The 24,165-nt window shown below is 45.7% G+C and overlaps 1 protein-coding gene across 10 annotated transcripts in view; it reads left to right on the plus strand.

The window, feature by feature from the left end:
- The window catches only part of SYNE3 (spectrin repeat containing nuclear envelope family member 3), a 153,081-nt gene that overhangs the window by 66,360 nt on the left and 62,556 nt on the right, over positions 1–24,165 (plus strand). For 9 of the 10 annotated variants that reach the window (XM_084839744.1, XM_084839689.1, XM_084839738.1 and 6 more), the window contains 8 exons: positions 448–620; positions 1,938–2,247; positions 8,646–8,807; positions 11,889–12,233; positions 13,320–13,456; positions 18,742–18,916; positions 21,533–21,715; positions 21,910–22,053. In XM_084839744.1, coding sequence (XP_084695870.1) covers positions 448–620; positions 1,938–2,247; positions 8,646–8,807; positions 11,889–12,233; positions 13,320–13,456; positions 18,742–18,916; positions 21,533–21,715; positions 21,910–22,053 — 1,629 coding nt within the window. The remainder of the gene's footprint in view (positions 1–447; positions 621–1,937; positions 2,248–8,645; positions 8,808–11,888; positions 12,234–13,319; positions 13,457–18,741; positions 18,917–21,532; positions 21,716–21,909; positions 22,054–24,165) is intronic. The other variant, XM_084839753.1, reaches the window with a different exon arrangement.

Below are 24,165 nucleotides of genomic sequence, written 5' to 3' on the forward strand. Positions count from 1 at the left end.
GGAGTGCAGAGCGGCAAAAACGGGGCATTTCTGGGGGCGTGTCAGAGCGGGGAAGTTGGAAATGCTGGTATGACACATTCTACGTGTCATCCAGCTGCCGCTTCCCGCGCTTTGAGGTCCCATGGCTAGACAACCGAAATCGGTTGTCTAGCTGTAAATGCAGGGCGGCTGAAGTGCTGAGGAGACAATCCCCTCCACACTTCTCCTGCCCTGCTTTGGATAGATGGTCACCTCCAAGTTCGGAGGCAGCCGCCTATCCCGATAGGATTGTGCCCAAAATGTCTCATTCAAGAATCAAGATTTTAAATGGTAACATTTTACATCCTTACTTTCCCAGTTTTTTTTATTAAATACAGGTCTGATTTTTTAAAACAAGTACATTTCTCATAAGATCCCATTAAGAAACCTACTCATGGTTTAATCGTAGTGTATAATTCTTCCTGACAGAAAATTTGTGCTTTAGAACCTGAAGGCCAGTTGAAGATGGACTTGGTTCTAATGAAGGCTGATGCTCTCCTTCAGTGCATCAGTGAGGAAAAAAAGCATGAGATATTATCCAAACTAAAGGATGTTAAAGCCATGTGGGAAGAAACAGCCATTTACATTACTCATTGTCACAGGTAAGATTGCCAAGTGCTGCCTTCTACGGCCTGATAACAGTCCATAGGCCCTCCTACAGTCCATCAGACTTCGAATAGACCCATTAAAATGAATGAGATGGCTCTGGCCAGTAGGCCTGCCTGAAAATGGCAAACATGATCCACCTTTCTCCCTCATTTTTTTTCAGGACACCCCAGCCAGGCTCTGCTTGGCTTCCTAGTCTGGTTAGCACACATTGGGCAAAATCGAACCTAAGTCTGACTTGAAATGAATGGGACTTAAGTTAGTCATGGCTACCTTAAATCTCATTCATTTTAATGGGTCTATTCTAAGTAGGATTTCGGTTGGATTGCACTCATATCTAGCCCCTCTGGGTCAAGGAAAATCCCTATCTTGAACACTGTGTTCATCTCTACATCCAGCAAGCCTTTATTACACGGTGCACAATTTTTTCACCCCCAAGGGTTGCATCAGATGTCTGCTGGGCTGGTGGCGGTTGCACATGTGGCCCATGCACATGCATGCACCACTTGCACACACTCACTCATGCATGCACATGTGCGCATACACGCACGCACACACACTCACACCAGCAGCAACAGTTCTTGGTTTTGCAGCAACAGCATCTAGGCCCTCTACCCTGCCACCCGTTCATCAAAAAAACATGAGAGAGGAAAAAATGTTCTAGGAACGGACTCTTTGGTTCTTGCCATAGAAACATCTTTCCTAGAGCATCCCCAGAATGTCCCAGGAAGCTGGCAGGATGCTTCAAGCACTGCTTCCTAGGATGCTCCTGGAACACTCTAGGAATGAGGCTTCTATGACATCAAACATAGAGCTCGTTTTTATTCATTTGTTTATTTTCTCCTCTCCCCCTCCTTCCCCCCCTCCAGGGGTGACAGATGCTTGGGGCCACCAGACAAGGCTTGGGGGCTGCATTTTTTGCACCCCTGCTTTATTACCAGGCCATGTTAATTCTCTCACACAAAATCTTCATTGCTTACCTACAAGGTACTTACTTGTGGCAAGAGGTACAGGAGAATTTGAATCCAAAGGTCAGTATTATTTCCCAGAATGATGAGTTACACCGTCTGAGAATCTGCCATTTTATCGTGACTTCAACTTCCCATCCTGTCACCAGAAAACTAAATGTGTGTCTTCTAGATAGGCCAGCTTGTCTCATGTTTCAAATCAAAATATCACCAACACCAGCACGGAAGGGGGACGTTGGCCACCAGTGTGCTTTGGAAGAGCCCCCCCCACCTCCCCAGCATTAGGATTTCTTCAGAAAGTGCCACTTCACAGAATGTATCTAGCTGTCCTTCTTTCCCCAACAGCCGTATCGAGTGGGTGTGGCTGCACTGGAGTGAATACTTGAAGGCCCAAGATGAATTTTACGTATGGATACACAACATGAAGGTGACCTTGGAGCCTGACATCGAGCTACAGCTCGGCTTAAAAGAGAAGCAGTGGCAGCTCAGCCATGCCCAGGTCCTGCTAAATGATGTTCTAAACCAGTCGGGGCTGCTGGAACGGCTACTGGAGGAAGCCAGCTCCCTGTTTAACAGGATTGGAGACCCAAGTGTAGATGAGGACGTCCAGAAAAAGATGAAGGAAGAATATGAAGATATCAAGGAAGAAGCACAGGTAAGGGGAACTCGGGGATGGGTGAATCGGTCTGTTTTACTTTCTCCTCCACTCCCATTTTTAAACTCTCAAGCTCTTCTTCTCCAGAATATGAAGAACTTTGAGATTTTTGGTAAATTCTGATCAAAACCAAACTGAGACGAAATTCTCACCCATCTGTGTCAACCACATTCAGTGGGTACAGCTGTTCTCAGCATGGAGAGGACCGTGATGTACCTGCCTGCCATGGAGCTGTTAAAGATGAGGAGCCTCTCAGAAAAAAAGAGATGGCAACTCTAATTCAGCACTAACATGGTAGAATACGCAGGGATTCAAACCCACACTTTCAAGAGCTAAGCAGTCAAAGCCCTGGTCCTGGGTGGACAAACCTGTAAGTCTTGGTTTCTCCCACATTCCAGTGTTCGTAACCTCAAGTCCTTTTAGTCCCAAATAAAGAGAACTTCGCAAATTTTTGATAAATTCTTATAAGAATGGGACTGAAATTCTCACCCATCCCTCACAGGACCAAACAGTTAAGACAGACAAAATGTTAAGGGGCAAGTTGCAGTGGCTTCTCTCTCACCCCTCTGTCTGATGCTGTGGGCATAACACACCCACAACTGTAGGGTTGATTCAGCCAAGGGGTCACAGACTCAATAAGTCTACAGTGATACTTCCATTTCCCAACTGAATATGAGGGGCTCTTCCTGCCTCCCCCGCCCCCCTTCATAAAGTTTCTGCCAAGCACATGGCCATATTCAACTGGCAACCGGCGCTGTTTCTGTAGGGGTGGTGCTGTTGAGCCATATACATGGTCAGCAGTGATGCAGGTTAAGCTGTGACATGGCTGTCAAGTGGAGAATCTTGTCTTGGGGCCGAAGCTTGGGCTCGGTGGGTCTCCTGGGACCATCCAAACCTATTTATTCTATTATTTTACTCATCAAATTCAATGGAGTTTTGGATCTTGGTTCATCTTGTGCTGAAGATATACTCTACAGGAACAAGATACATGTATAATCCTGGTTTATCTTGTATTGTCCATAAACCCCAGCACTCCCCAACATCCCTGGCCATTGGCCATGCCTGCTGGGGCTGATGGGAGGTGTAGTCCATGACATCTCGGAGGCACCGGGTTGGGGAAAGGCTGCCCTTCACTAACAAGATACAGTTATTTAAAGCAGGGGCAGCAAATTAGGACCAAAGGAAGCAGGCACCTCCATCCTGCAAGTGTGATATGTGGAAGATTTCTACATGAGGTTCCCCTTCTGGATCAGGGTCCTCCGCTGTTCCAAACTGCTGAATCCTTACATCTTGGGATTAATGATGGACCTACAGTCCCTCCTACTGGTTTGAAACTATTTACACAGATGTGGACAAAGAGCTGGCATTGGCCCAGTTCGCACGTAATGCTAAGTCGTGATATAGTTTGTTGAAATCACAAATAGACCCCTTGGTTGTTGTTGGCTTACAAAGGCCCAGTTCACATGTAACGAGAACCCATGGGTTGTTTAAACCATGGTTTGTCAGGGCCGAGCACAACTGATCCATCTGCTTTGCTAAAAAAAATCATTTGTTAATCATGACATCCAAACCCAGCACTCTGGGCTGTTGAGGGTTAAACAACCCAGAGTGAAGCCATGGTTTGTTGTTGAGTTAAAACAGGCCCTCCTGCCTCTGCATGTAAAACATGTGCTCTACCACTACCAGTGATCTATAGCTGCTCCCTTTTCATGACCTCCATTAGTGCTCAAGAAGCATTTTTAGGCCTCTTGCAATTGCAAATCTTTCATGAGCTGAGCAATTTTTGTTTAGATTGGTGTAGCCAGGACATTCACCACTGGGAGCAAGTGAACTTGCCTGCTCCCACTTGGTGCCAAAGAGTATTCCTGCCATTCCTGGCTTCGATCTCCCCCAAAGTTTAACGATAACTATGGATACGTTTTTACAGCTTTGCTGCCAGTTTCTTTTCCATTCCCTTTCTTGACCCAGATACAGTCTAAAAGGTTTATTGGCAATCAGCTGGTAAAATAATGTAAATAATCAACAGGGTCATCCTGTCTTTCCAGATCTAGCAGGAAGAAACACAGCATTTCAATATTTCTCATTTTAGATGAGTCAAAGCATTATTAGTGTTTGCTCTGTATAACGTGAATCTAATCTTCTAGCTAACTATTAGCTTGTACATCCTTGAATGAGGCAACCAGAGTGATCTAATAATAATAATAATATTTCTATACTGCCCCATAGCCGAAGCTGTCTGGGCAGTTTACAGAAGTTAAAACAGTAAATACAATCTAAAAAGATTAAAAGCCATTTACATGAAAGCACACAGACAATATACACAAACAACATATAACTAAAAATAACTTTGGACAGTCAGTCATAACTAAAGACACATCCAGGACCAATTAAAACTCATCATGTGCTGCCAAATGCCTGGGAAAAGAGATAGATCTTAACATGGCGCCGAAAAGATAACAATGTTGGTGCAGGCGGACCTCATTGGGGAGCTCGTTCCACAGATGGGGGCCACAACTGAGAAGGTCCTCTCTCTTGTTGCTGTCTTCCGAGCTTCTCTTGGTGGAGGCACTAGGAGGAGGGCCTTAGATGTTGAACGTAGAGTATGGGTAGGTTCTTTTTGGGAGAGGCATGCCATCCGGTATTGTGGTCCCAAGCTGTGTAGGGCTTTATAGGTTAAAAATAGCACCTTGAATTGAGCTCGGAAGCATATATGCAGCCAGTGCAAATAGGCTAGAATTGGTCTTCTATGTGTGGACCTTCTAGTCCCAATTATCAATCTGGCTGCTGCATTTTGCATGAGCTGCAGCTTCCAAACTGTCTTCAAAGGCAGCTTCATGTAGAGCGCATTGCAGTAATCTAACTGTTCTATCAATGATGATAGAATAGGGGAAATCGCCATGCTATATAGAGGAATTTGGGTCTAAGTCAGAGTTTCTCAAAGTTTAAGAACCTTCTAAACTTACTGTAGCTTCTGAACATATGAAGTTGCTTTATCTCAGGGGTGGAGAACCTCTTTCAGCCAAGGACCAAATTCCATTTCAGAGAACCACTTGGAGACTGCATTCCTATAGTGGGTGGGGCCAAAGGCAAAGGGGGCAGGGCCAAAAATACCAACATACTGTAGCTTAAAGCTCTTATTGGTAGTAACTAAACCTTAGGAGAGACGTTTCAACCTTTTAGAACAGGGGAAATGCACAAAAGCCAGGAAACCTCCAAATGACCGGTTGCCAGGGGGAGCGGTGTGGGGCCAGGGCAAGGGGGCATGGCTCTCTGGGGAATCCCAGGGGGCCAGATTGGGACCACAGACAGGCCAGATATGGCCCTTGGGCCTAAGATTCTACATCCCTGCCTTACATTGAGCCACACCATTGGTCCATCTCGCCAAGTATTGTTTACTCTAGTTTTCTGGGATCTCTGAAATGTCCGAGTGCCAAGCATGGGCTCTTGCATTCAGTATATCCTTGAATGTGGGATGTGCCATTCTTGTCTAGTTTCTTTATCTAGTATTATATAAGTACAGTTAATAATAATAAGGTTATCGATTAACCTTGATGATGCTTAACTCAGAGGAACAGGGAAGTCTGAGGAGGTGGCAGATGATGTCATCATCCCTGCTAATCAAAACATCCCAGCACGTCGACCCTGTGAGCCCTGTTACCGCTACACCACTGGACTACATGTTAGCATATTCACAGTTTTGCGTCAACCATTTCCTCAACTGAAAAAGTTAAATCTATATTGACCATCTTGTAACGATGGTTGTGAGCAGTGGCCCTCTCTGTAGTCCAAGGCCCAAAGCTCCTGCTTCCGTGCTGAAGTGAGCATGTGCACACTACCCTTCCCAACCATAATCATAATATAATGTATGTTGCAGGTGCTCCATGCAAGCATCCGTGAGCAACAGGGCCCCAACTGTGCAATTCTTCCCACTCCAAAAAGGGGAGGAAGGGAGGGAGATTCAGTCATCCAGCCGCATGGGCATTTATATTGAGCACCCAATTATGTTTTCTGTTGGTGAACATAATGGAGTGCTCCCACCTCTTCTTCTATCAGTGGAAGAGGATCCTAGGCCCAGCTGATCATCTGAGCCAGGCCCAAATGGAAAGAATGGAGGATGTCTGTGTGCGTCCACCACTTCAGAATCTGCTCCATGAAATGCTTTAGCAAAAAGAGAGAAGCACCACTGTAATCCAAGTGATTAGTTAAGGTGTTAAATCAGTTCATGTGAAAGGAAGCAGCCAAGGCTCAAAAGGTAATCTCCACTTACGACAGGGAATTCCTTTTGACTTCTTGATTATTACCTTTGAAGATGCCTTATCCTGTGTTAGCCTTTGTTGTTCCAAATCTCTTGTGCTGTGCACGGTGTTCCGGACAATGACTGTGTCCCAGAAGAACTAGACACAAATCATGCCGTCATGACATTTTCACTCTAATTTGTGTGAGTCACAATAACCTTTTGGTTTTCAGTGTGGGTCTGGGTCACCTTTAATTTTGGTTGGTCCTGCAAGGAATAGCATAGCCTGGATTCCCCCTGATTGATGTGGATGAGTAGCTAGGCTTTCAAAAGCCTCATGACTTTAAAAAAGTTAGAAATTATAGCAAGGCTAGGCAAAGTAGAGCCTATCAGCTCTAAATGGGGTCTTGTTAAAAACCAGAAATATGCCAACTTTTATTTTGGAATAAAAAGGTAAGTAACTAGTCCTTACATTACAGAAATGCATCAGGAAATGTGAGGACAAAAAATGTTTGAAACAAGAAATAAGGTGTCAAAAGCAATGGGTTTTTTTTCCTGCTGAAGCCGATTAACATTTCACAACTTTTCAAAAGCTGCCTTAGCTTTTTCACTTTTGAATGTGAGCCACTCAGGGAGTCTTTTGACTGAAGAGTGGAATAGAAATGCTTTGAATGAATGAACTCTCCCATTGAAATCAATGGGAATTAAAAGTGCTTGACTGTGCAATCCTATTATGCATTTACATAGATAAACGTAGATTATTGCATAGATAAGTATCCTTGTGTTCGATGAAAGCTGTTGTATTCATGCCCTACCTGTGGCCTTTTAGTAAGGGAGGAGATGTAGTTCAGTGATAGACCACTTGCTTTGCATGCAGAAGGTCCCAGATTCAATTCCTGGCACTCCAGGTTAGGGATCTCAGAGAAATCCATTTGTGGGGTAGAGTTTGGTGGGTTTTCCTAGGTTCAACCCCACAGACTTTGTTCTAGTTCCCACTGTGGTGCCCAAGTTTGCAAATTTTCTGGGCGTTTTTGCATCCTCCCCCCACCTGCAGGTTCTGCAATTTGCACAAATTTCTGAGCAATTTGCACAAATTATAGCCTCAAACATGCAGGGAAAATGTGCAAAAAAAAGTTCCTGGAGTTTGGGGAAAAGCTTGCAGCTCAGCTTGCAAATGTAAATGGAGTCGTACATGCCACGGAACTCTGTCGAGTCAAAAAAGAACCAGATTTCCCAGCAACGGACGTCCTTATGCCAGGTAGGGCTGGGAGAATTCCTGCCTGAAATCCTGGAGAGCTGCTGCCAGTCAGTGTCAGCACTACTGGGCTGGATGGACCAACGGTCTGACTCAGTATAAGGCAGTTTCTTATGTTCCTATGGCTTCCCACCTGGGAGAAACAGACTGCTATACTGGATGGATGTTTGGTCTGATCTTTCAGGGCTTTTCTGATGCTCTCATGAGAAAGTATCACACAGCACAATCCTAAGCATGTCTGCGCAGAAGTAAGTTCCATTGGGTTCAATGGGGCTTACTCCCAAGTCAGTAGATGCAGGATTGCAGCCTCAGTGAGGAGGGGGGTTGGCTGGCTGTGGAACTATGGCACTGCCAGATTGTAGCCCCCATTCTACCCCACCAATTACTTCTCCAGAGCAGTTGTGTAGAAAACTGCCAGCACGGTTTTCCTTATATTTGCATTAGCAAAAAGGCTAGAAACGTGGAAGGCCTGCTCACACAGGCCCCCTACTAGAAGCACGACCCCAAAGAAGCAGTATACATAGTGCAGAGCCAGAGGTATTTATTTATTTAATTTTAAATTATCTTTAGGCTGCCTTAAAGGGTGGAATTTTAAAATGCATACTTTTTCCTAGTTGTAATATTTTGATCTTTCTTTCTTTCGTCCTTTCTTCAACAAAAACAAAAGAACAAAATGAAGGCTATGACCTTACCGGCCCTTGAAATGCCAAATAATTACAGCACAGTCAGGCCTAGTGTTTTGTCCTCCTGCTGAAGACAAACTGTTTCAGATTCCTGACAACAGCCAAGTAACTGGGGAGGGGAGGGAGGAGAACAGGCCTGTTTTGTTCTGGGTTAAAAACAACAAGTGAAGTATGAGGAGAAAAATAACTTTCACTCTCTCCGTTTCTGACGTTTCTCTTGTTCCAGAGAAGAGTGGGGCTGCTTGAAAAGATAACGAAAGAACATGAGCGATATAAGAGCAACATCGACCAGTTTCAGCAGTGGCTGACCCAGGTGACAGAGAGATTAAACTGCTGCCTTGGCCAAGAAGCAAAATTGCCAGCAGAAAATAGAATTAAGTCATTGCAGGTACTTCCTTGTTGTTGTTGTGAGCAAGAAGCTTTGCTCAAAGGTTTTGTTCATATTTCCTAGTGCACAGGTCTTGAACCTCAGGCCCGGGGGCCAAATCTGGCCTGCCTGGGGTCCTGAGATGACCACGCCCCTTCCCATGGCCCCACCCCCTTTCTCCCAACTGCCAGTCATTCCCCCTATTCTGAAAGACTGAAATGCCTCTCCTAAGACTTAATTGCTGGCAGTAAGAGCTTTAAATTAAAATATGCTGGCATTTTGGGTATTTCTGGACATCTTGACCCTGCCCCTTTTTCCCTATGGCGCCTCCCACCATTGGAATGCAGCCCCTGAAAACATCTTTGAAATGGAATTCAGCCCTTGGGCTGAAAGAGTTTCACCAACACTGTGTATCTATCCAGTGTGTGCTCTCAAAAATCCAGTGTGCCACGCCAAGTAGAAATCTGGATGTCAAAGAACCCATTCTTCTGCAGCCCTAAAGCTCACTAGTGAGGCCCAAGCATGGAGGAGGAGAAGGGTACAGTTTAGAGCTGTGCGCAGACAGCCTCTCAGAATTCTCCAGCCTATTTGTGGGCAAAGAAATTGCGGGAAACGATTTCACCGAATTTCTCCTAAGGGAGGAGAAATTCCCCAACACTTCCTCACAGATAGGGCTCACTATCGGCAGGGGTTGTAGCACAGGTTCGTTCTTTTTTCCTAAGGGTTTTTGGTTTATTGCACTGCTTCTGTAGGTGGCAACAGCATCAACTGTGGTGAGGCTTCCACTTTTCTGAGGCAGAACCTTGAATTTCTTTTGGTGGTATTTTTGAGCTTACCTAATCATTGCAAGGTGGCAGAGGGTGCTGTGTTTGTTTTATCTCTCTATTACACATCTTTCCACTGCACTGCAGCCTCCCAGGCCACCTGCACTTTCTGAACTGAAAAAGCCCTGTGGGAGGAATCAACTCATGGTGTCTTCCTCGTGAGGGCTTTAACTGACGTGCAGGAAGCTGAGGAGGCTACAGGCTGCCACAGCAGTTACTGTACAATGACAGGCAGGACACTCACGCACACTCCTCAGCCACCTCATAAGTAAGGTAAGCCCAAGAACCCCAAACCCAAACCCGTGAAAATTTCTCCAAAATTTCTCCTCCTTTGAATTTCTTTTATTTTCTATCAAATTGGATGAGAATGATCGAAAAAAAATGTGGGATAAATTTTCAGCACAGCACTAGTACAGTTTACCAGCTCCCAGAGGCCCAAATTGCAACCCCATATCATGAGGGGGGAAACCCTGAGGCTAAATTGTAGATCATGCTTGAGGATAACTTTTGAGACAAGTTTCTTTGTATCGATGTATCCACTGTCCAGATCTTGTGAGATTTTGCTGGAGCCAATCAGAAGCAGTGTTAGAGCAGAACAAGTGCCAGTCCAAACCAGTGAGTTGCTGGCTGGACCAATTCCTCTCTAGAACAGAGAGAGAACTACTTGTGCAGTTAAATGAGGTCTTGTAGTTCGAGAGAGATTTGTCCCTCCATATATGTGGCATGTTCTTTCAAGAACTACTGGGTGTATCTGTCCATTTCGCTTTCTCCCTATTTCATTAAAAAAATAATGAACGTTCTCCCTGAAGAAATTTGCAAAGTTTGGTAAATTGTTATCAAAAACAAACTGAAACAAAATTCTCATCCATCTGCACCAGCCACATTCGAGAGGTACAGCTATTCCCAGCATGGAGAGGACCATAAGGCTGCCACGCAACTGTTAAAGATGAGGAGCCTGTCAGAAAACAGAGGTGGCAACCCTAATTCCGCACTAAGTTGGTTGAATACTCAGGGAATCAAACCCTGACTTTCAAGAGCAAAACACTCAAAGCCCTGGGCCTGGATGGATGAATGTCAGTTTCAGTTTCTTCCACATTCAATTTTTTATAATCTCAAGTTGTTTTGGTCCCAGATATGGAGAACTTTGCACATAAATTCTTATGGCAACTGAACTGAACTGAAATTCTCACCCATCCCTGGGCGGGAAGGAGGGACAACTGCTAGGAGGGACAAAGTGCCATAATAATCAGGGTCAGGGACATTGATCCATGGACCGTGTTAGCCCATGCTGCTGGTAGGATTTGCAGGACCAAGATCTATGAAAGTAAATGTCTAGTACACACACATTATGCTGCCACGTCTAACTATAAATACAAATCATGAGAATGTATGTATGGAATGGAACCCTGGTATGAGTAGGGGAGGGGCTTGTGTTGCATGTTTGTACTGTCCCACCCCCAGACTGATGCTTTGGCCCTCTCACTAGGTGGCCATGGAAAAGTTACCTCTAGGGATGCATGAGAATGTCGGTTGTGCTTGCAAAAACATGCACGCATGCCCTGTTCAAGCTCCAGATGTGAGCGCAAGCACACGTCCGCTGAAAATATTTGCAAATTGTGAGACTTATGCTCACATTTGCCTTGTTCCCAATTCTCAGTTTGATCTGCACCAATTTTCTTATTTGCACAGATTTCCTCAGTAGACTAAATCAGCCCTGCTTTTGTCTGTGGAGGAAATTTGGGGAGATTTGCGCAAATCTCCTGTTCGATCACTGCTGGATTTGTGCAAGTTTCCTGCTCACGCAAGGCAAGCATCGATTGCAAATGTGAACGGGAATCAGGCACATGACAAGCAATAAGACAATGCTTGGAGAATCCTAGTGATCTCGAACATCGCTTTTTCGCCATCCCTAGTTACCACCTCTGTATGACCTACCTCACCCATCAGGCTTCGCATTCTGTGATACCACAAACACAGCAGGCCCAGACCTGACCCAGCTCCAGCAGCCATGACACATTCCCCTGGGCTGATGATCTTGTCTAAAGGTCATTATCAGAGGAATGATCTTGGCTAAAGGTTATTATCAGAACCCCCAACAGAGGGATCTGTGAGCCTGGCCACAACACAGTGCACACAGGACTTTCCATAGGTAGCAGAGCATGGTGGGTTTACTCCACCTGCATTGCATTGATGCCACTGTAGCCATGCCAACACTCCCAACTCTGTGTTGGTCTTCAGGATTGGGAAGTCACTCACTCTGAACTCCTCCCTCCTACAGGACATTGCCAAAGATGTAAAGAGTGGGGAAAAGAAACTGAGACACCTCGAAGCTCAGTCTACCGGCATAATGCAAAACACCTCCCCACTGGGAGCAGAAAAGATGACCAGCGAGCTGGAGGATCTTAAAAAAGCCCTGGAGAAGCTGAAGCTGGTGAGCACTGAGGAAGAGGAGAGTTTGCTGAAGAGTTTGAAGTCAGAAAACGCCTATCATTCACAAGCCAGGCTGCTAGAGGCCGAGGTGCAAGAATTCCGCAAGAACCTGCAAAGACTGGGAAAGAACTTTCAACCGGAGGACAGAGTAAGAAGCGAAGAGGACTTAATCGCTCTGTGGAGAAAATACATGGTAAGTGTTTCTTTACCCGTAATAGATGGGGAACAAAAGAAAGGTAGCCAACTATTGACCCTCAGTAAAGAACTCGCTTCTTTACACTAGCCCCGACCTGCCTATTACCCCAGCCCTTTACCTATAGCCAATTATCAGTGAAATTAAAGCTGTCCTTCTTTGTATATGGAATTATATTAAAATATACAAGTGGGGACCCAGAAGGAAATGTGGAGTGCTCCTGTTCAGAATTCTAACCAGCCAGCCATGCCCTTTTCAAGGCTATTCCACTCTGTTCCTCCTCCCCCAGTTTTCCGGGGGGGTTCTCCCAACAGACACTTGCTGTTCTTTAGCCACTGAGTATGCTCAGTTCTCATTGATCTGTTTTAGGTGTCCCCCCCCCCCGCCATGGCTAGGGTTATTTTCCCCCTAATGCGAGTGTGTGTGTGTGTGTGTGCGCGCGCAGGGTTGTGGAGGCAAGAGAGAGGGGTCTTTTCAGTTGTGATGCCTAAATTATGGAATAGCCTCCCAAAAGAGGTTCATCTGTACTAGTTTTTAAGACTATTATCCCAGTAGGCTTTTTTTTAGTTGAGTCTTTGATATATTTTTAGTCTGCCACTGCTGTTGATGATACAGTTTTGAACTGCTGTTTTCACTGCTGTTTGTTCTTTGTTGCTAGGTATATTTTTAAATGCATGTTGCTGTTTATGGTTGTTATTTGCAAGCCACCTTGAGTTTGATTTTATCATAGAAAGATGGGATATAAATACCCAAACAAATAAAGGAAGGGAGAAAATTAAACTCAATAGCATTGCCCCAGAACTTCTCATTGCTCAGAACTTCTCACTGCATAACAACACTATACCAATAAATGTACGTATGATTAAAATTGATAATCTATTTGCTCACATAAATTGTAACATGTGCAACAATAAAGTAGTTTGCAACAAATAAATTGCCTCTTTATAGATCCAACATGAAACCCAGTAAAATATATATGTGTGTGTGTGTGTGTGTGTGTGTGTACACACACACACACACACACACTTGATTTAATATATAGATATATAGATATATATATTTAATAATAATATTTGTGTGTTTAAGGCAACAAGGGTGGCTCTTACAGCAGAGGAATCAAAGGTTGAGAGACTGAAGACTCAACTTAAGGAGTTGTTCAGGTTTTCACAAGACATGAAGCCGCTTTCTGAGAGTGTGATACGTGCAATACGGGAATATCAAAGGTATTTTTTTCTGGTAGGGATGGGCAGCAGTTTGAAATAAACTGCACCAGGGGATTAAGTGGCTTTAGTACAACCTTTCCTAATCTGTCACCCTCCGGATGTGTTGGACTAAAACTCCCATCACTCCCACAGCTAGCAGCCACCTCTTGGGGGATGATGTGAGCTGTAGTCCAACACATCTGGAGGGGGGCTGTTTGGGAAAGGCTGCTCCAGTAATATGGAAACAGTGCAAAAATCCAGACTGGTTTAGCCTGATCTGCCAGCTACAAAAATAACCAGTAGGGATGTATGAGAGTTTCACTTTTGCTTGCAAAGCATGCAAGTGCGCCTTTTTCAAAGCCCCGGACGTGATCGTGAGCACATGCCCAGTGAAAACATTTGCAAATTGCCGGACATATGGTTGTGTTCAATTTGTGCAACTTTCACAATTCACTGTTGCATACATTTCCTAATTTGTCATTTGTGCAAACTTCCTAATATCTGCAAATTTCTCTGGTAGACTGAATCAGCCCTGCTTTAGTCTATGGAGAAACATCGGGCAAATTTGGGGAAATGTGCACAATTTTCACGTTCTAGTGCTACTCGATTTACGCAATTTTCCATTCACACAGAGCGTATATAAACTGGATTCTGGCACAAGACGATGTTGGGAGAATCCTAGCAGTCTCAAACATCACTCATTCAAGATCGCTAATAATAATATCCCTAATAACAAGTAAAGGAAGTGGACACAAATGTTCAATTTGATTACTTCCAACGTCTTACAGCTGCTGTGCAGAAGATCTTTTCAATAGTCTTACAGGAGAGCTTGGACTTGGTGGCTGTCTGGATATTTATTAATTACATTTTCACCCTGCCTTTCCTGCAAGGAGCTCATGGTTCTTGCTTTCCACCCTCCCAACTTAACCTCACAACTATCTTGCGAGTAAGGTTAGTCAGAGGTAGTAACTGAGCTAAGTGAGCTTCATGGCTGAGTGGTGATTTGAACCCAGACCTCCTGAGTCCTAGTCAGAGAGTCTAACCACTACATCACACTGGTTCAGGTACAGTTGGTTGCCATGCAGATCGGGTGATTTTCTCCACGTCATGGCACAAAGAAGAAGTTTGCGGCAGCATGTCAAATATCTGTCAGTCTCGAATGTTAGCCACTTCGTGTGAATGGCTGGTGACAGCCTCCATCTGAAGCAATGTAAAATGCCATCCAAATGGCAGCTGTAATGCATGCACCAGCCTATTATGGGAAAACCATGCGGCTTTCCAGCTGAACATCAGGAAAAGCTTCCTGATTGTTAGAGCAATCCGTCAATGGAACCAATTACCCAGGGAGGTAGTGGGCTTTCTCACACTGGAGGCATTCAAGGTGAGGCTGGACAGCCATCTGTCAGGGATGCTCTGACTTGGATTCGATGGTCTTGTAGGCCCCTTCCAACCCTACTGTTCTATGATTCTATGATAATAGGGAGCTACCCTTTCCCCGTGGGCTCCCTCCGTGTCCCTTGACCCAGGTTCCACTCAGTTCCTTGATAGTCCCTCCATTTCAGAGGCCTGGGTCACCCATTTACTCCAGCCTCATGCATATTTCTCAGCCATGATGTGGGACGGACAGGGGGTATGTGTCACTGAGCAGGGGGTTGGATTTGATGGCCTTGTAGGCCCCTTCCATCCCTACTATTCTATGATTCTGTGATTTTATGCGCCCAACAGGGATGGCTAGCCTTTCAGTAGGGGGTCTCCTATACCTTTTAATCACCATGTGGACGAGGGAATTTGGGCAGGTGGAGCTTGCACAGCAAAGATTAGATAAGCTGCACCTGCTTCCAAAAAGCTGCACCCAGCAGTAGGGTGAGCAGCCCGAAGGGGAATGCCTTGGTTATCTCTGATCAGAGAGAACCAGTGGATTCCCCCACACTCAGCCAGGGCTTGCAGTCACTCAACACAGAAGGACCCCGCAAAGGCTAGTTGGTGGCAGTGGCCGGTGCAGAGTAGAGGTAGGGAGAGGGCAGCTGTCTAGCTGCCTTGCATGTAGGCTTGTCTGAGGAATGTGTCTGGGAGGTGAAGTTTGCTGAGCTTTCACCAGCTTAGCCCCACGGACTTTTGCTAGCTTATCTGCAAGCTGGTCTGACTCAATGCAGATTTGGGGGGGGGGGTTCCTGCTTAAATCGACATTTACATAGTTTGCGCAAATTTCGGCCATAATTTGCTTAATCCAGGCAAATTGCCACAGTAATATGCTTCATTAGTTGCAATTTGCGCAAATGTCGATTTAAGGGGGGGGGGAACCCTGAGAAAAGTTCCCAGATTTCAAGAAAAAAGCCTGCGGCTCGGCTCACAAATGCAAGCAGAGACGGGGACTCCAGGGAAATCCAGCAAGCCTAAAAACGGCTGGATTTCCCTGCGATGACCATTCCTACTTGCATGGTAACTTGCTCTCCTTCCTGGCTGTTCTGAATGTAAGCCTGGGCTGCCTTAGAAGTCGAGATAAACCATTTGCCTGGCTAGCTTTTAGTACCTACCTTTAGCTCAGCTCACTCTGCAGGTTACAGTGTGTGCTGTTGCACCTAAAGCCAGTCTCTGGGACTGGGCTGACCACTTACACTTGCATTATTTGAAATGTTCTATTATTGGTTTAACTTGTTTTTCATGGTTGGAGCTGAACAATATGCAGATAGCAGTGGCAGTGGTGGTAATGAAGGACTACATTTCTGTGCCTGGTTCATTTGTTTTGCTCGTTTCATTCCCCTCATAGTTTTCTAGGTAGGCCTGTCCAGTGGAGGCTGGTAGCTCCAATGTCAGTGGGGCTTGAGAATCCGCTCTGGGTTTTAGTCAGAACCAAAGGTGCAAAGCACCTTGGATAGCTCCTTTAGTGTTCTGGCTAGTTCTGACTGAAACCTGGAGCAGATTCACTGTCCCACTGACATCGGCGCCACCAGCCTCCACTGGGCCTGTCCTTCCTCCTCCAAATGACCAAGCTCCTGTTTCCTGCTTACATTTGGCTGGAACAGATGGCAAATCCAGCCTACCAGACACGCTCGCTCTCTCTCTCTCTCTCCCTCTCTCTCTCTGAGCTTTGGAAAAAAGACTTCCACTTCCAGGCTAACTGGAATCAGGAAGTGATGAGCATATAACCGACACCTTTGCAAACTTGGAGAAAAGATCACCATCAGCCGGACGCAGGCATGATCGAGTGTTGACTGTTTTCAAGAAACTGGCTTTCTTACATATGTCAAGTCCAGAGCAAGTTGTTGACAAGCCAAAAGAGGTTTGTGCTAATTCAGTTGGTCATTACAGCAGTTCAGATTTTAGGAAGCAAGTCTGGGATCCTTTCCAAGGAGGAGGAGCAAGAAATGGAAAGTCTGAACATTTGCCACACAGCAGAGAGGACAGATGCTTGCCAGCAGGTTCCAAAAGAGCCGTGCTTCTTTGGAGGAAACAGCGGTAACCTAACCTCACAAATCCTTGTGGCAACGACAGAAGAAAGAACAGCAAAGTTAGCAATTGCAGGGCCTTGGTTCCTCTGAAATCACTGAAAGTGCAAGCCTTCTTTCTGTTACAGATATTGAAATGAGCATGCTGTTTTGTGGAGTTGAGTAAGATGAGCTTTTCTCTATCTTGTTTAGCTAAAAAAGAATGTCTCCCCAGGAAAGTGTTAGTCTAGAAGAGGTTTCTCCAAAAGGGCATTAAAGTTGGCCACTGCTGCCAGACACGTCTTATCTAGCCAATGAATCGGGCTGAGAAAACAGTTCTGCCAGTGACTGTGAGGCAGAGAGAGAGAAACTGGGTTCGCATGATCAGTGGACAACACCGTGGCTTAAATAAGCCACAGTGGCTTCTGTTGTGTGCCTGCCACCATTGTGAATATTCAAGCTGCGGTGGACAATCGCCACGGCTTATCATGTTGTCGTGCGAACCCAGGCTGGGTGGCTTGTTATCATGGTTAACAAGCTACCCAGAACCCATGGACTGTTGTTCAGTTCCGGGGTTGCTTGTTAACCACAGTCACAAGCCTCCCTGTCCACATTCACACAACACAATAAGCCATGGTGTCCAACCACTGTGTCTTGAATATTCACAACTGCAGGTGGCCTGTGCCACAAGCCACCATTGCTTATTTAAGCCGTGCTGCCAGGCACTGATCATGCAAACAGGCCCAGAGAGAAAATGAGAGAGAGGTTGGAGTAGACCGCAAGGGTATTTTTCAGCTGGCTGGAAAAGAGGCAGGGTGGGGAGGTGGGAACTCCAAGTGGATTTTGCTGTCTTTTCAGGAAAATGATGCTGTGTTCTGTCTGACTAGGTGCCTGCCTGCTCTATCTATTTGATGTGTACATTTCTACATAAACTGATATCACAATAAGTACAATGAGTCTTCAATTTCCAGATGTGAATTAGGGCTGCAGGGGAAGGAGAGTCTAACCCAGAGGCAATGTGGTGTAATGGTTAGAGTGTTGGACTGGGAAGACCTGGGTCCATGTCCCCACTTCACACAAACACAAAGTCTGAACTGGAAGCACCTGAAAGCAGCAGAAAGGAGCTTAGTCACAAATAGTGTCGTAGAGCAGCTTTGGGTGGGATTGTGGCCTTATGTCCACTACATGTGCCTGTTAATCTTATGGCTCAGGGTGGGCTGCATGCACTCCCCCATGGCAATTTTGTGGGGAGCCTGCCCCCACTGCTGAATTTTCTGCAGCAGCAGCAAAAAAGTGGTGATTTTGCAAGCAAACGAAGCATGCAGGAAGCACACACTCTGTTTGCAAGCAGGGCCATGCTCCCAGAAAACTCCCAGGAGTGCAGTTTTGGCACCCGCTCCCCCTCTTCGCTTCAAAATCACTGCCTTTTTTGACAATGCCGTGGTGAGGTGCAGCCCCTAGTGGGTTTTGGGGGTGAGGGGCAATGCTGACCCCTGACTTCTGGAATTTGCTCACCCCCGTCATAGCTGATGGGTGCAGCACTCGTAGAAATGCTCAAGACATTGTTTGGGAATCAACCGTTACAGGGCCGGCAGTTGGTAATTCTCCGCAGCAGGTGCACTAGAAAGGAATGTGTGTCTTAGAATCTAAAAAAAAGTTTGTGTTGATCCCCTGATGGGTAGAGGCAGCTGGCTGGGAGCAAGGAGAAAGGCATATCGATGAAGCAAAGACTGGGCCCCTTTGTGTTGAAAGAGCGGAGTACGGGGCGTACCAGTTGTCCTTCATTCAAAACAAGAAGCGGGGATTTTTTTTTTTTCCTCCTAGGGAAAAAAACTAGTTTCACAGTTTTGTCTGGACAGTTTTTTGTTGTTGTTTCTACAGCCTGAAAGGGAAGACATTTAAAATGAGCACAGAGACCGAAACAGAACTGAGGCAGCGCTTCCAGAACCCCCTGAGGGAGTTCCAGCTGTGGAAACCGTCGGCTCAGAGGCTCCTGGACACCACCGCAAATGTTTCCGACCCTGCCTTGACAGATGCTTTCTTACATCAGATTGAGGTGACAAGAGAGACTCTCTAACGTTTCAGAAGCCTGAAATGCCTTCGTTCACAGATGCAGATGTGCACATGCACAAACCTTTGCTGGCGTACGCATTTCTGCAGCTGTCCAGCAAGCCCAGTGTAGAGGCAAGCTCTGCTACTATAGGGAATAATGTTTTATTTTTAACCTGCAAAAATGGCCATTGTCATGGCAGGGCAAAGGGCCCTGTCTTCTGTGCACAGGAACACATTGCCGCCGCCACCACCCACCCACCCTGGCAGATTCCTTTCCCACAAGGACTGGGCCACTCAGCATGAGGATGGAGGGTTGGTTTTGCCTCTGCACAACAGCCAAATCTGGCCCTCTAGGGTTCCCCCGCTGGCCACACCCTTTCCTGGATTTTGTGCAAAACCCCCCCCCCTTAAAAGGTTGGAATGCCTCTCCTACGGCCTATTTACTGGCAGTAAGAGTTTTAAGCTACAACATGCTGGTATTTTGGTATTTTTGGTCCCACCCCTTTTCCTTTGGCTCCTCCCCCTTTGCCTTTGTGGTAAAAGTAGAAAGCTACTCTCCAGGTAAGAGTCTAGTGTGAATCCCGAATCAGCAGCAATAGACACCGGGCAAGGTTCAACGAGATTTTATTCACAGCAGCGAAGGCTGTCTGTTCCAAAACAGAAGCAGCCTCGAATGCTGATTACTCAGGCCTTTTATACAGTGGTACAAACAAGTTGCACAACAGAATATAATGCGCATGCATAGGTCGTATAGGACATGGAAAAGTACTAGTTTAGATAGACATGTCTCTCTCTTAGGCAGACGTATCATTCTGGCCGATGCCCTTTGGTACTTTGGCTACAACATCTAGGGATGGGCGGATTCCCTACCTGTACTTCCGCTTGGGAATCGGCCCGCGGGGGGAGGCAATCCGTCCCTCCCCCCGGAATCCTCCTTGGCTGGCTCTGCTCCGCGGCAATTCCGCAGAGCCACCGGCCAGCTCCGAAGCGCCAGCGATACGGCCACCATGCCGTTTTGCTGGCTGAGGGGGATTGACTGCGGATGCAAATGGCTGCATTTACCTTAAACTAAGACCTTTACAGCCGCAAATGGTGTCCTGGACGCTATTTGCGTCCACAGTCAATCCCCCTCAGCCAGCAATATGGCATGGCGGCCATATTGCTGGTGCTCCAGAGCCAGAGGATCCAGCTGAGAAGGATTCCTCGGAGAGGCGGAGGTAAGTGCTCCATTCCACCACAGACTCTGGGGGGCCGGATTCTAAAGAAAGACTCATTGGGGTCCGTGGCGGAATTCCCCGCCATCCCTAACAACATCTTGTTACTTGCTGACTCTCTCACCGTGTTGTGTTTGCCATGTACACAGTTCAGAGTTCAGGTAAGGAAGGGTGGGTAAAACATACAAGAGCTGTATGAAATGGCGATGCCTTGGTTCAGGTACATTTAGGTACACGAGTAGGTTCAGGCTTATTTCAACACCTTTGGCACTGCCGACCCCTGGAAAGCTGTCCCGAACAGCGCCTCCGAAATTGAATTCTGCCTTCGGGGTGAAAGCAGTTTGCCACCACTGTGCTAGGTAATAAGCCCCATTGAACACAATAGGAGTTACTTCCAGGTAAACGTACATACAGTTGCACTCTTAATATAGTATTGGAAAGAAATACATGACAGTAGATTTACTACAATGGCTGTTCATTGCAAGGCCACGGGGGGGCAACCAAATCACAGTGATCACAAACGTTACAGTGGCTTTTTGTAATTTAGCAGCAGCGCAGGACTAATCAGACCTTTCAGTTACAGCCCTTACATTTTAGTTTTAAAGGATTATGAACAGGGCCCAGAAACTACAGTAGAAACTACATGGTCAGAAACTGCAGTAAGACGTTTTATGAGAATCCTACAAGTTGTGGCACAGAATTTTAAAGTGAGATGCAGAAAGAAATGGGCAAATGTTTAGCATTTGTGGTGGTGGGGAGGATATGGTATTTGAGGGCAATCAGTAGCCTATTAGGGTCTGGGTACCTCCATTCACAAGGTCAGCTACTGGCTCTCACCTTGCATTTATATAGATTAGGACCAGGTTCTCCACTAGTGTCCCTACCCAAGCTCTGAAATTGGCATCTGAACCTCTGCTTTCTGGCCCGTAATTACCAAGGATTTGATTGGCAGGTATGCAGGGCAGGACCTTTTTGGTGGTAGCACTGCAAATTGTGAATTCTTTCTCTGGAGATATCTACCAAGCTTCCTCTCTTCCTCATTTCTAGAAGAGCTTTGAAAACTTTTCTTTTCCCAAAGGCTTTTTATGACATTTAGGGTGCAATCCTATGCATGTTTAGACAAAAAAAAGTCCTACAACTGCCAGCATTCCCCAGTCAGCTGGATATTTTAGGACATTTGTCTATCTAAACATGCATAGGATTACACCCTTAGACTGTGTTGATGCTGGTTCTTGGATTTCAATTCTGATATGTTTTACTGTGTTTTTGAGATGTAATTGGCTTTAATTGTTATGTTATCATGTCACTCCTGATTTGTTAACCACTTTGGAGAAAAAGAAAAAAGTAAAGCAGGAGATATACATGACTGAAATACATACATAAACATTAATGTATTTTCCATGTAGGCATTTTTGGCTGAAAGCTCCCGCTTTAAGGAACAGCTCCTGATGTTACAGTTGAAAAAAGATTTCCTGAGTAGCATTTTTGAGGAGGAAAGAGCAAAGTTGCTTGTGGCTGAGGCAGCTGATGCCACAAAGGAAACAGAAGACCTGTACAAAGGTCTCCTTCAGAGAAAAAGCAGGTTGCAGGTATGTCACTTTTAAGGAGCCAGCTACTAAGGCAGTGGATTAATTCTGCATTTTCAGACTCCAAGTCCTTTGTTATTTGGATGATGGTGTACTCAGAGGTCTGTGTTGTGAGGTTGGCAGAGGGGACAGGAGAAGGCGATTGTGCAGATGGGACTGGCATGAAAACCATTCTCTCTCTCTCTCTCTCTGTTTAGGCTTTGGCATCTCAGCATAAAGACTTTGATGCGGTCTTCATGCCTTTGAAGAGGAAATTGTCTGCTATCAGAGCCATGTTGGATGCAGAGAGGAAACCGCTGCCTGATCTGGCAGGTAAAGAATCCCGGCTGCAGAGGCTCCAGGTAAGCGACAGCCATTTACATTTAGGAGAATTCCATTTCTGGGTGTGTTATCACTGGGCACATCATTACAGCACTATCAATGTACATGGTGCTTTACAGGGTCTCATGGGCAAGAAAGCCACGGTGGTGTAGTGGTTAGACTGTTGGACTGAGAATAGTGAGATCTGAGTTCAAATCCCCCGTCAGCTGCATGGCTTATTGGATGACTTTGGCCCAGCTGGCTGATCACTCAGTTAGGGCACAATCCTATGCATGTTTAGAAGAAAAAAAGTCCTATATCTCCCAGCATTTCCCAGCCATCTTAGTCTCTCTCTTTCTCTCCCCTACTTCTTAGGGTTGTCATAAGGATAAAAGGAGAGAGAAACCATGTATAGCAGCATGTCTTTTCAATGTTTTCCTTCTCTCTCTTTTTGCACACCCTCCCATCTTTAGTAACTTACAAAAGGGAGAGAAATAGTTTAGATCTGGTGTGATTAAATAACTCTTTAAGCCCCTTCCCACGTCCCAGACCTATCCCTGCAGCTAGCACTAAACCAGCTAACGTTTAAAGCAGCCTTTCCCAATCTGGTGGCCTCCAGATGTTTTGGACTACAACCCCCATCAGCCTGGCTGGGGTTATGGGAATTGTAGTCCAACACATCTGGAGGGCACTAGGTTGGGGTAGGCTTCTTTGAAGTGTGGCTTGGGAGGGATGCTAGGCTGCTGAAGCAAAAATAAAATAAAGAAGACAATGAAAGTAATAGATGTTCATAGCCTCTAGTGTACTTCTTGGGGCTTTCTGATTCTTGGGTTATTTGTTTAGCATTTCATGTAGATAGAGATGTGCGAATCAGCAAAACTTGAGCTCACTAAAGTTCTCCAAATTCCATCTCGAACCTGACTCAAGTCTGTATCAGATTATGAGCTTTTTTTATTTTATTTTCACTTGGAAATCTGTGCATAATCCCATGCATTTTTTCCCAAATGTATGCACTATTTGTGCGCATCTTGGAAATGTAATTTTGAAATTATGCATTTTTGAAATGTACTAATTTTGAAGTGTATGCATTTTTTAAACTTATGCATTCTTCTCCCGTGACTGAAGTGTATTTGTACACATTTTTTAAAGGGACTCATTTCAAAAAGTATGCATTTTTGAAATGTATTCGTGCTATCGAACGCATTTAGGGGGGTCTGTAAATGACATTGCGAGCTTGGAAATGTACGGGCTTTGCCTGCAGCCTGTGTCCGACTCTGTGTTTGGTCTGAAAGGTGCGAACTGGGTAAAACCCTGATCAAAATCAAACTGAAATCGATTTATCCTCCATCCCTACATGTAGACAGTACTGGACTGGATAAAGTAGCAGCAGGGAAAGCCACAATTTTGGGTGGGGCGATGGCGTACTGAAGGGGTGCCTGCGTCTCTTCCACTGCATGGCTAATAGGTCAGGAAAACAGTGCAATGCAAAAGGGTTTAACATTCCCTAGCTCATCATATAGAGCAGATGCTTTGCATGCAGAAGACCCCTGTGGTCAATCCGTGGCATCTCTAAGTTCAAAGGATCCGGTAGCAGTTGTTGGGAAAGATCCTGAGCCAGGAGATCCGGGTTCTAGCCCCCACTCGGCCATGGAAACTCACTGGGTGACTTTGGGCCAGTCACAGACTCTCAGCCCAACCCACCTCACAGGGTTGTTGTTGTGAGGATAAAATGGAGAGGAGGAGGATAATGTAAGCCACCTTGAGTTCCTTGCAAGAGGAAAAAAGGCGGGGTATAAATGCAATAAATAGATAGATAGATAGATAGATAGATAGATAGACAGACAGACAGACAGACAGACAGACAGACAGACAAATACACCAGCCTGGGCAAAGGCAGCTTCCTGTTGTTCCTTTCCCCCAGGGTCATTGCTTTCTTTAAGGCCACAAAGCAACAGCAGATTTCGAAGAAAAGAAAGAAACACAGTCAGATCTTCCACACAGTGGTGGCCGATGGCTCCGGTTTCAGTGGGGCTGTGAGCCGCTCTGCGTTTCAGTTAGAACCAGCCAGAACTCTCAAGGAGCTATCCAAGGTGCTGAGCCTATTTGGGGGATAGGGTTCAGAACCTTGGATAGCTCCTTTAGAGTTCTGGCTG

Source organism: Heloderma suspectum, chromosome 1 (assembly GCF_057233095.1).
Source record: "Heloderma suspectum isolate Gila_16-S chromosome 1, 16-S_ref, whole genome shotgun sequence".
Taxonomy (NCBI): domain Eukaryota; kingdom Metazoa; phylum Chordata; class Lepidosauria; order Squamata; family Helodermatidae; genus Heloderma; species Heloderma suspectum.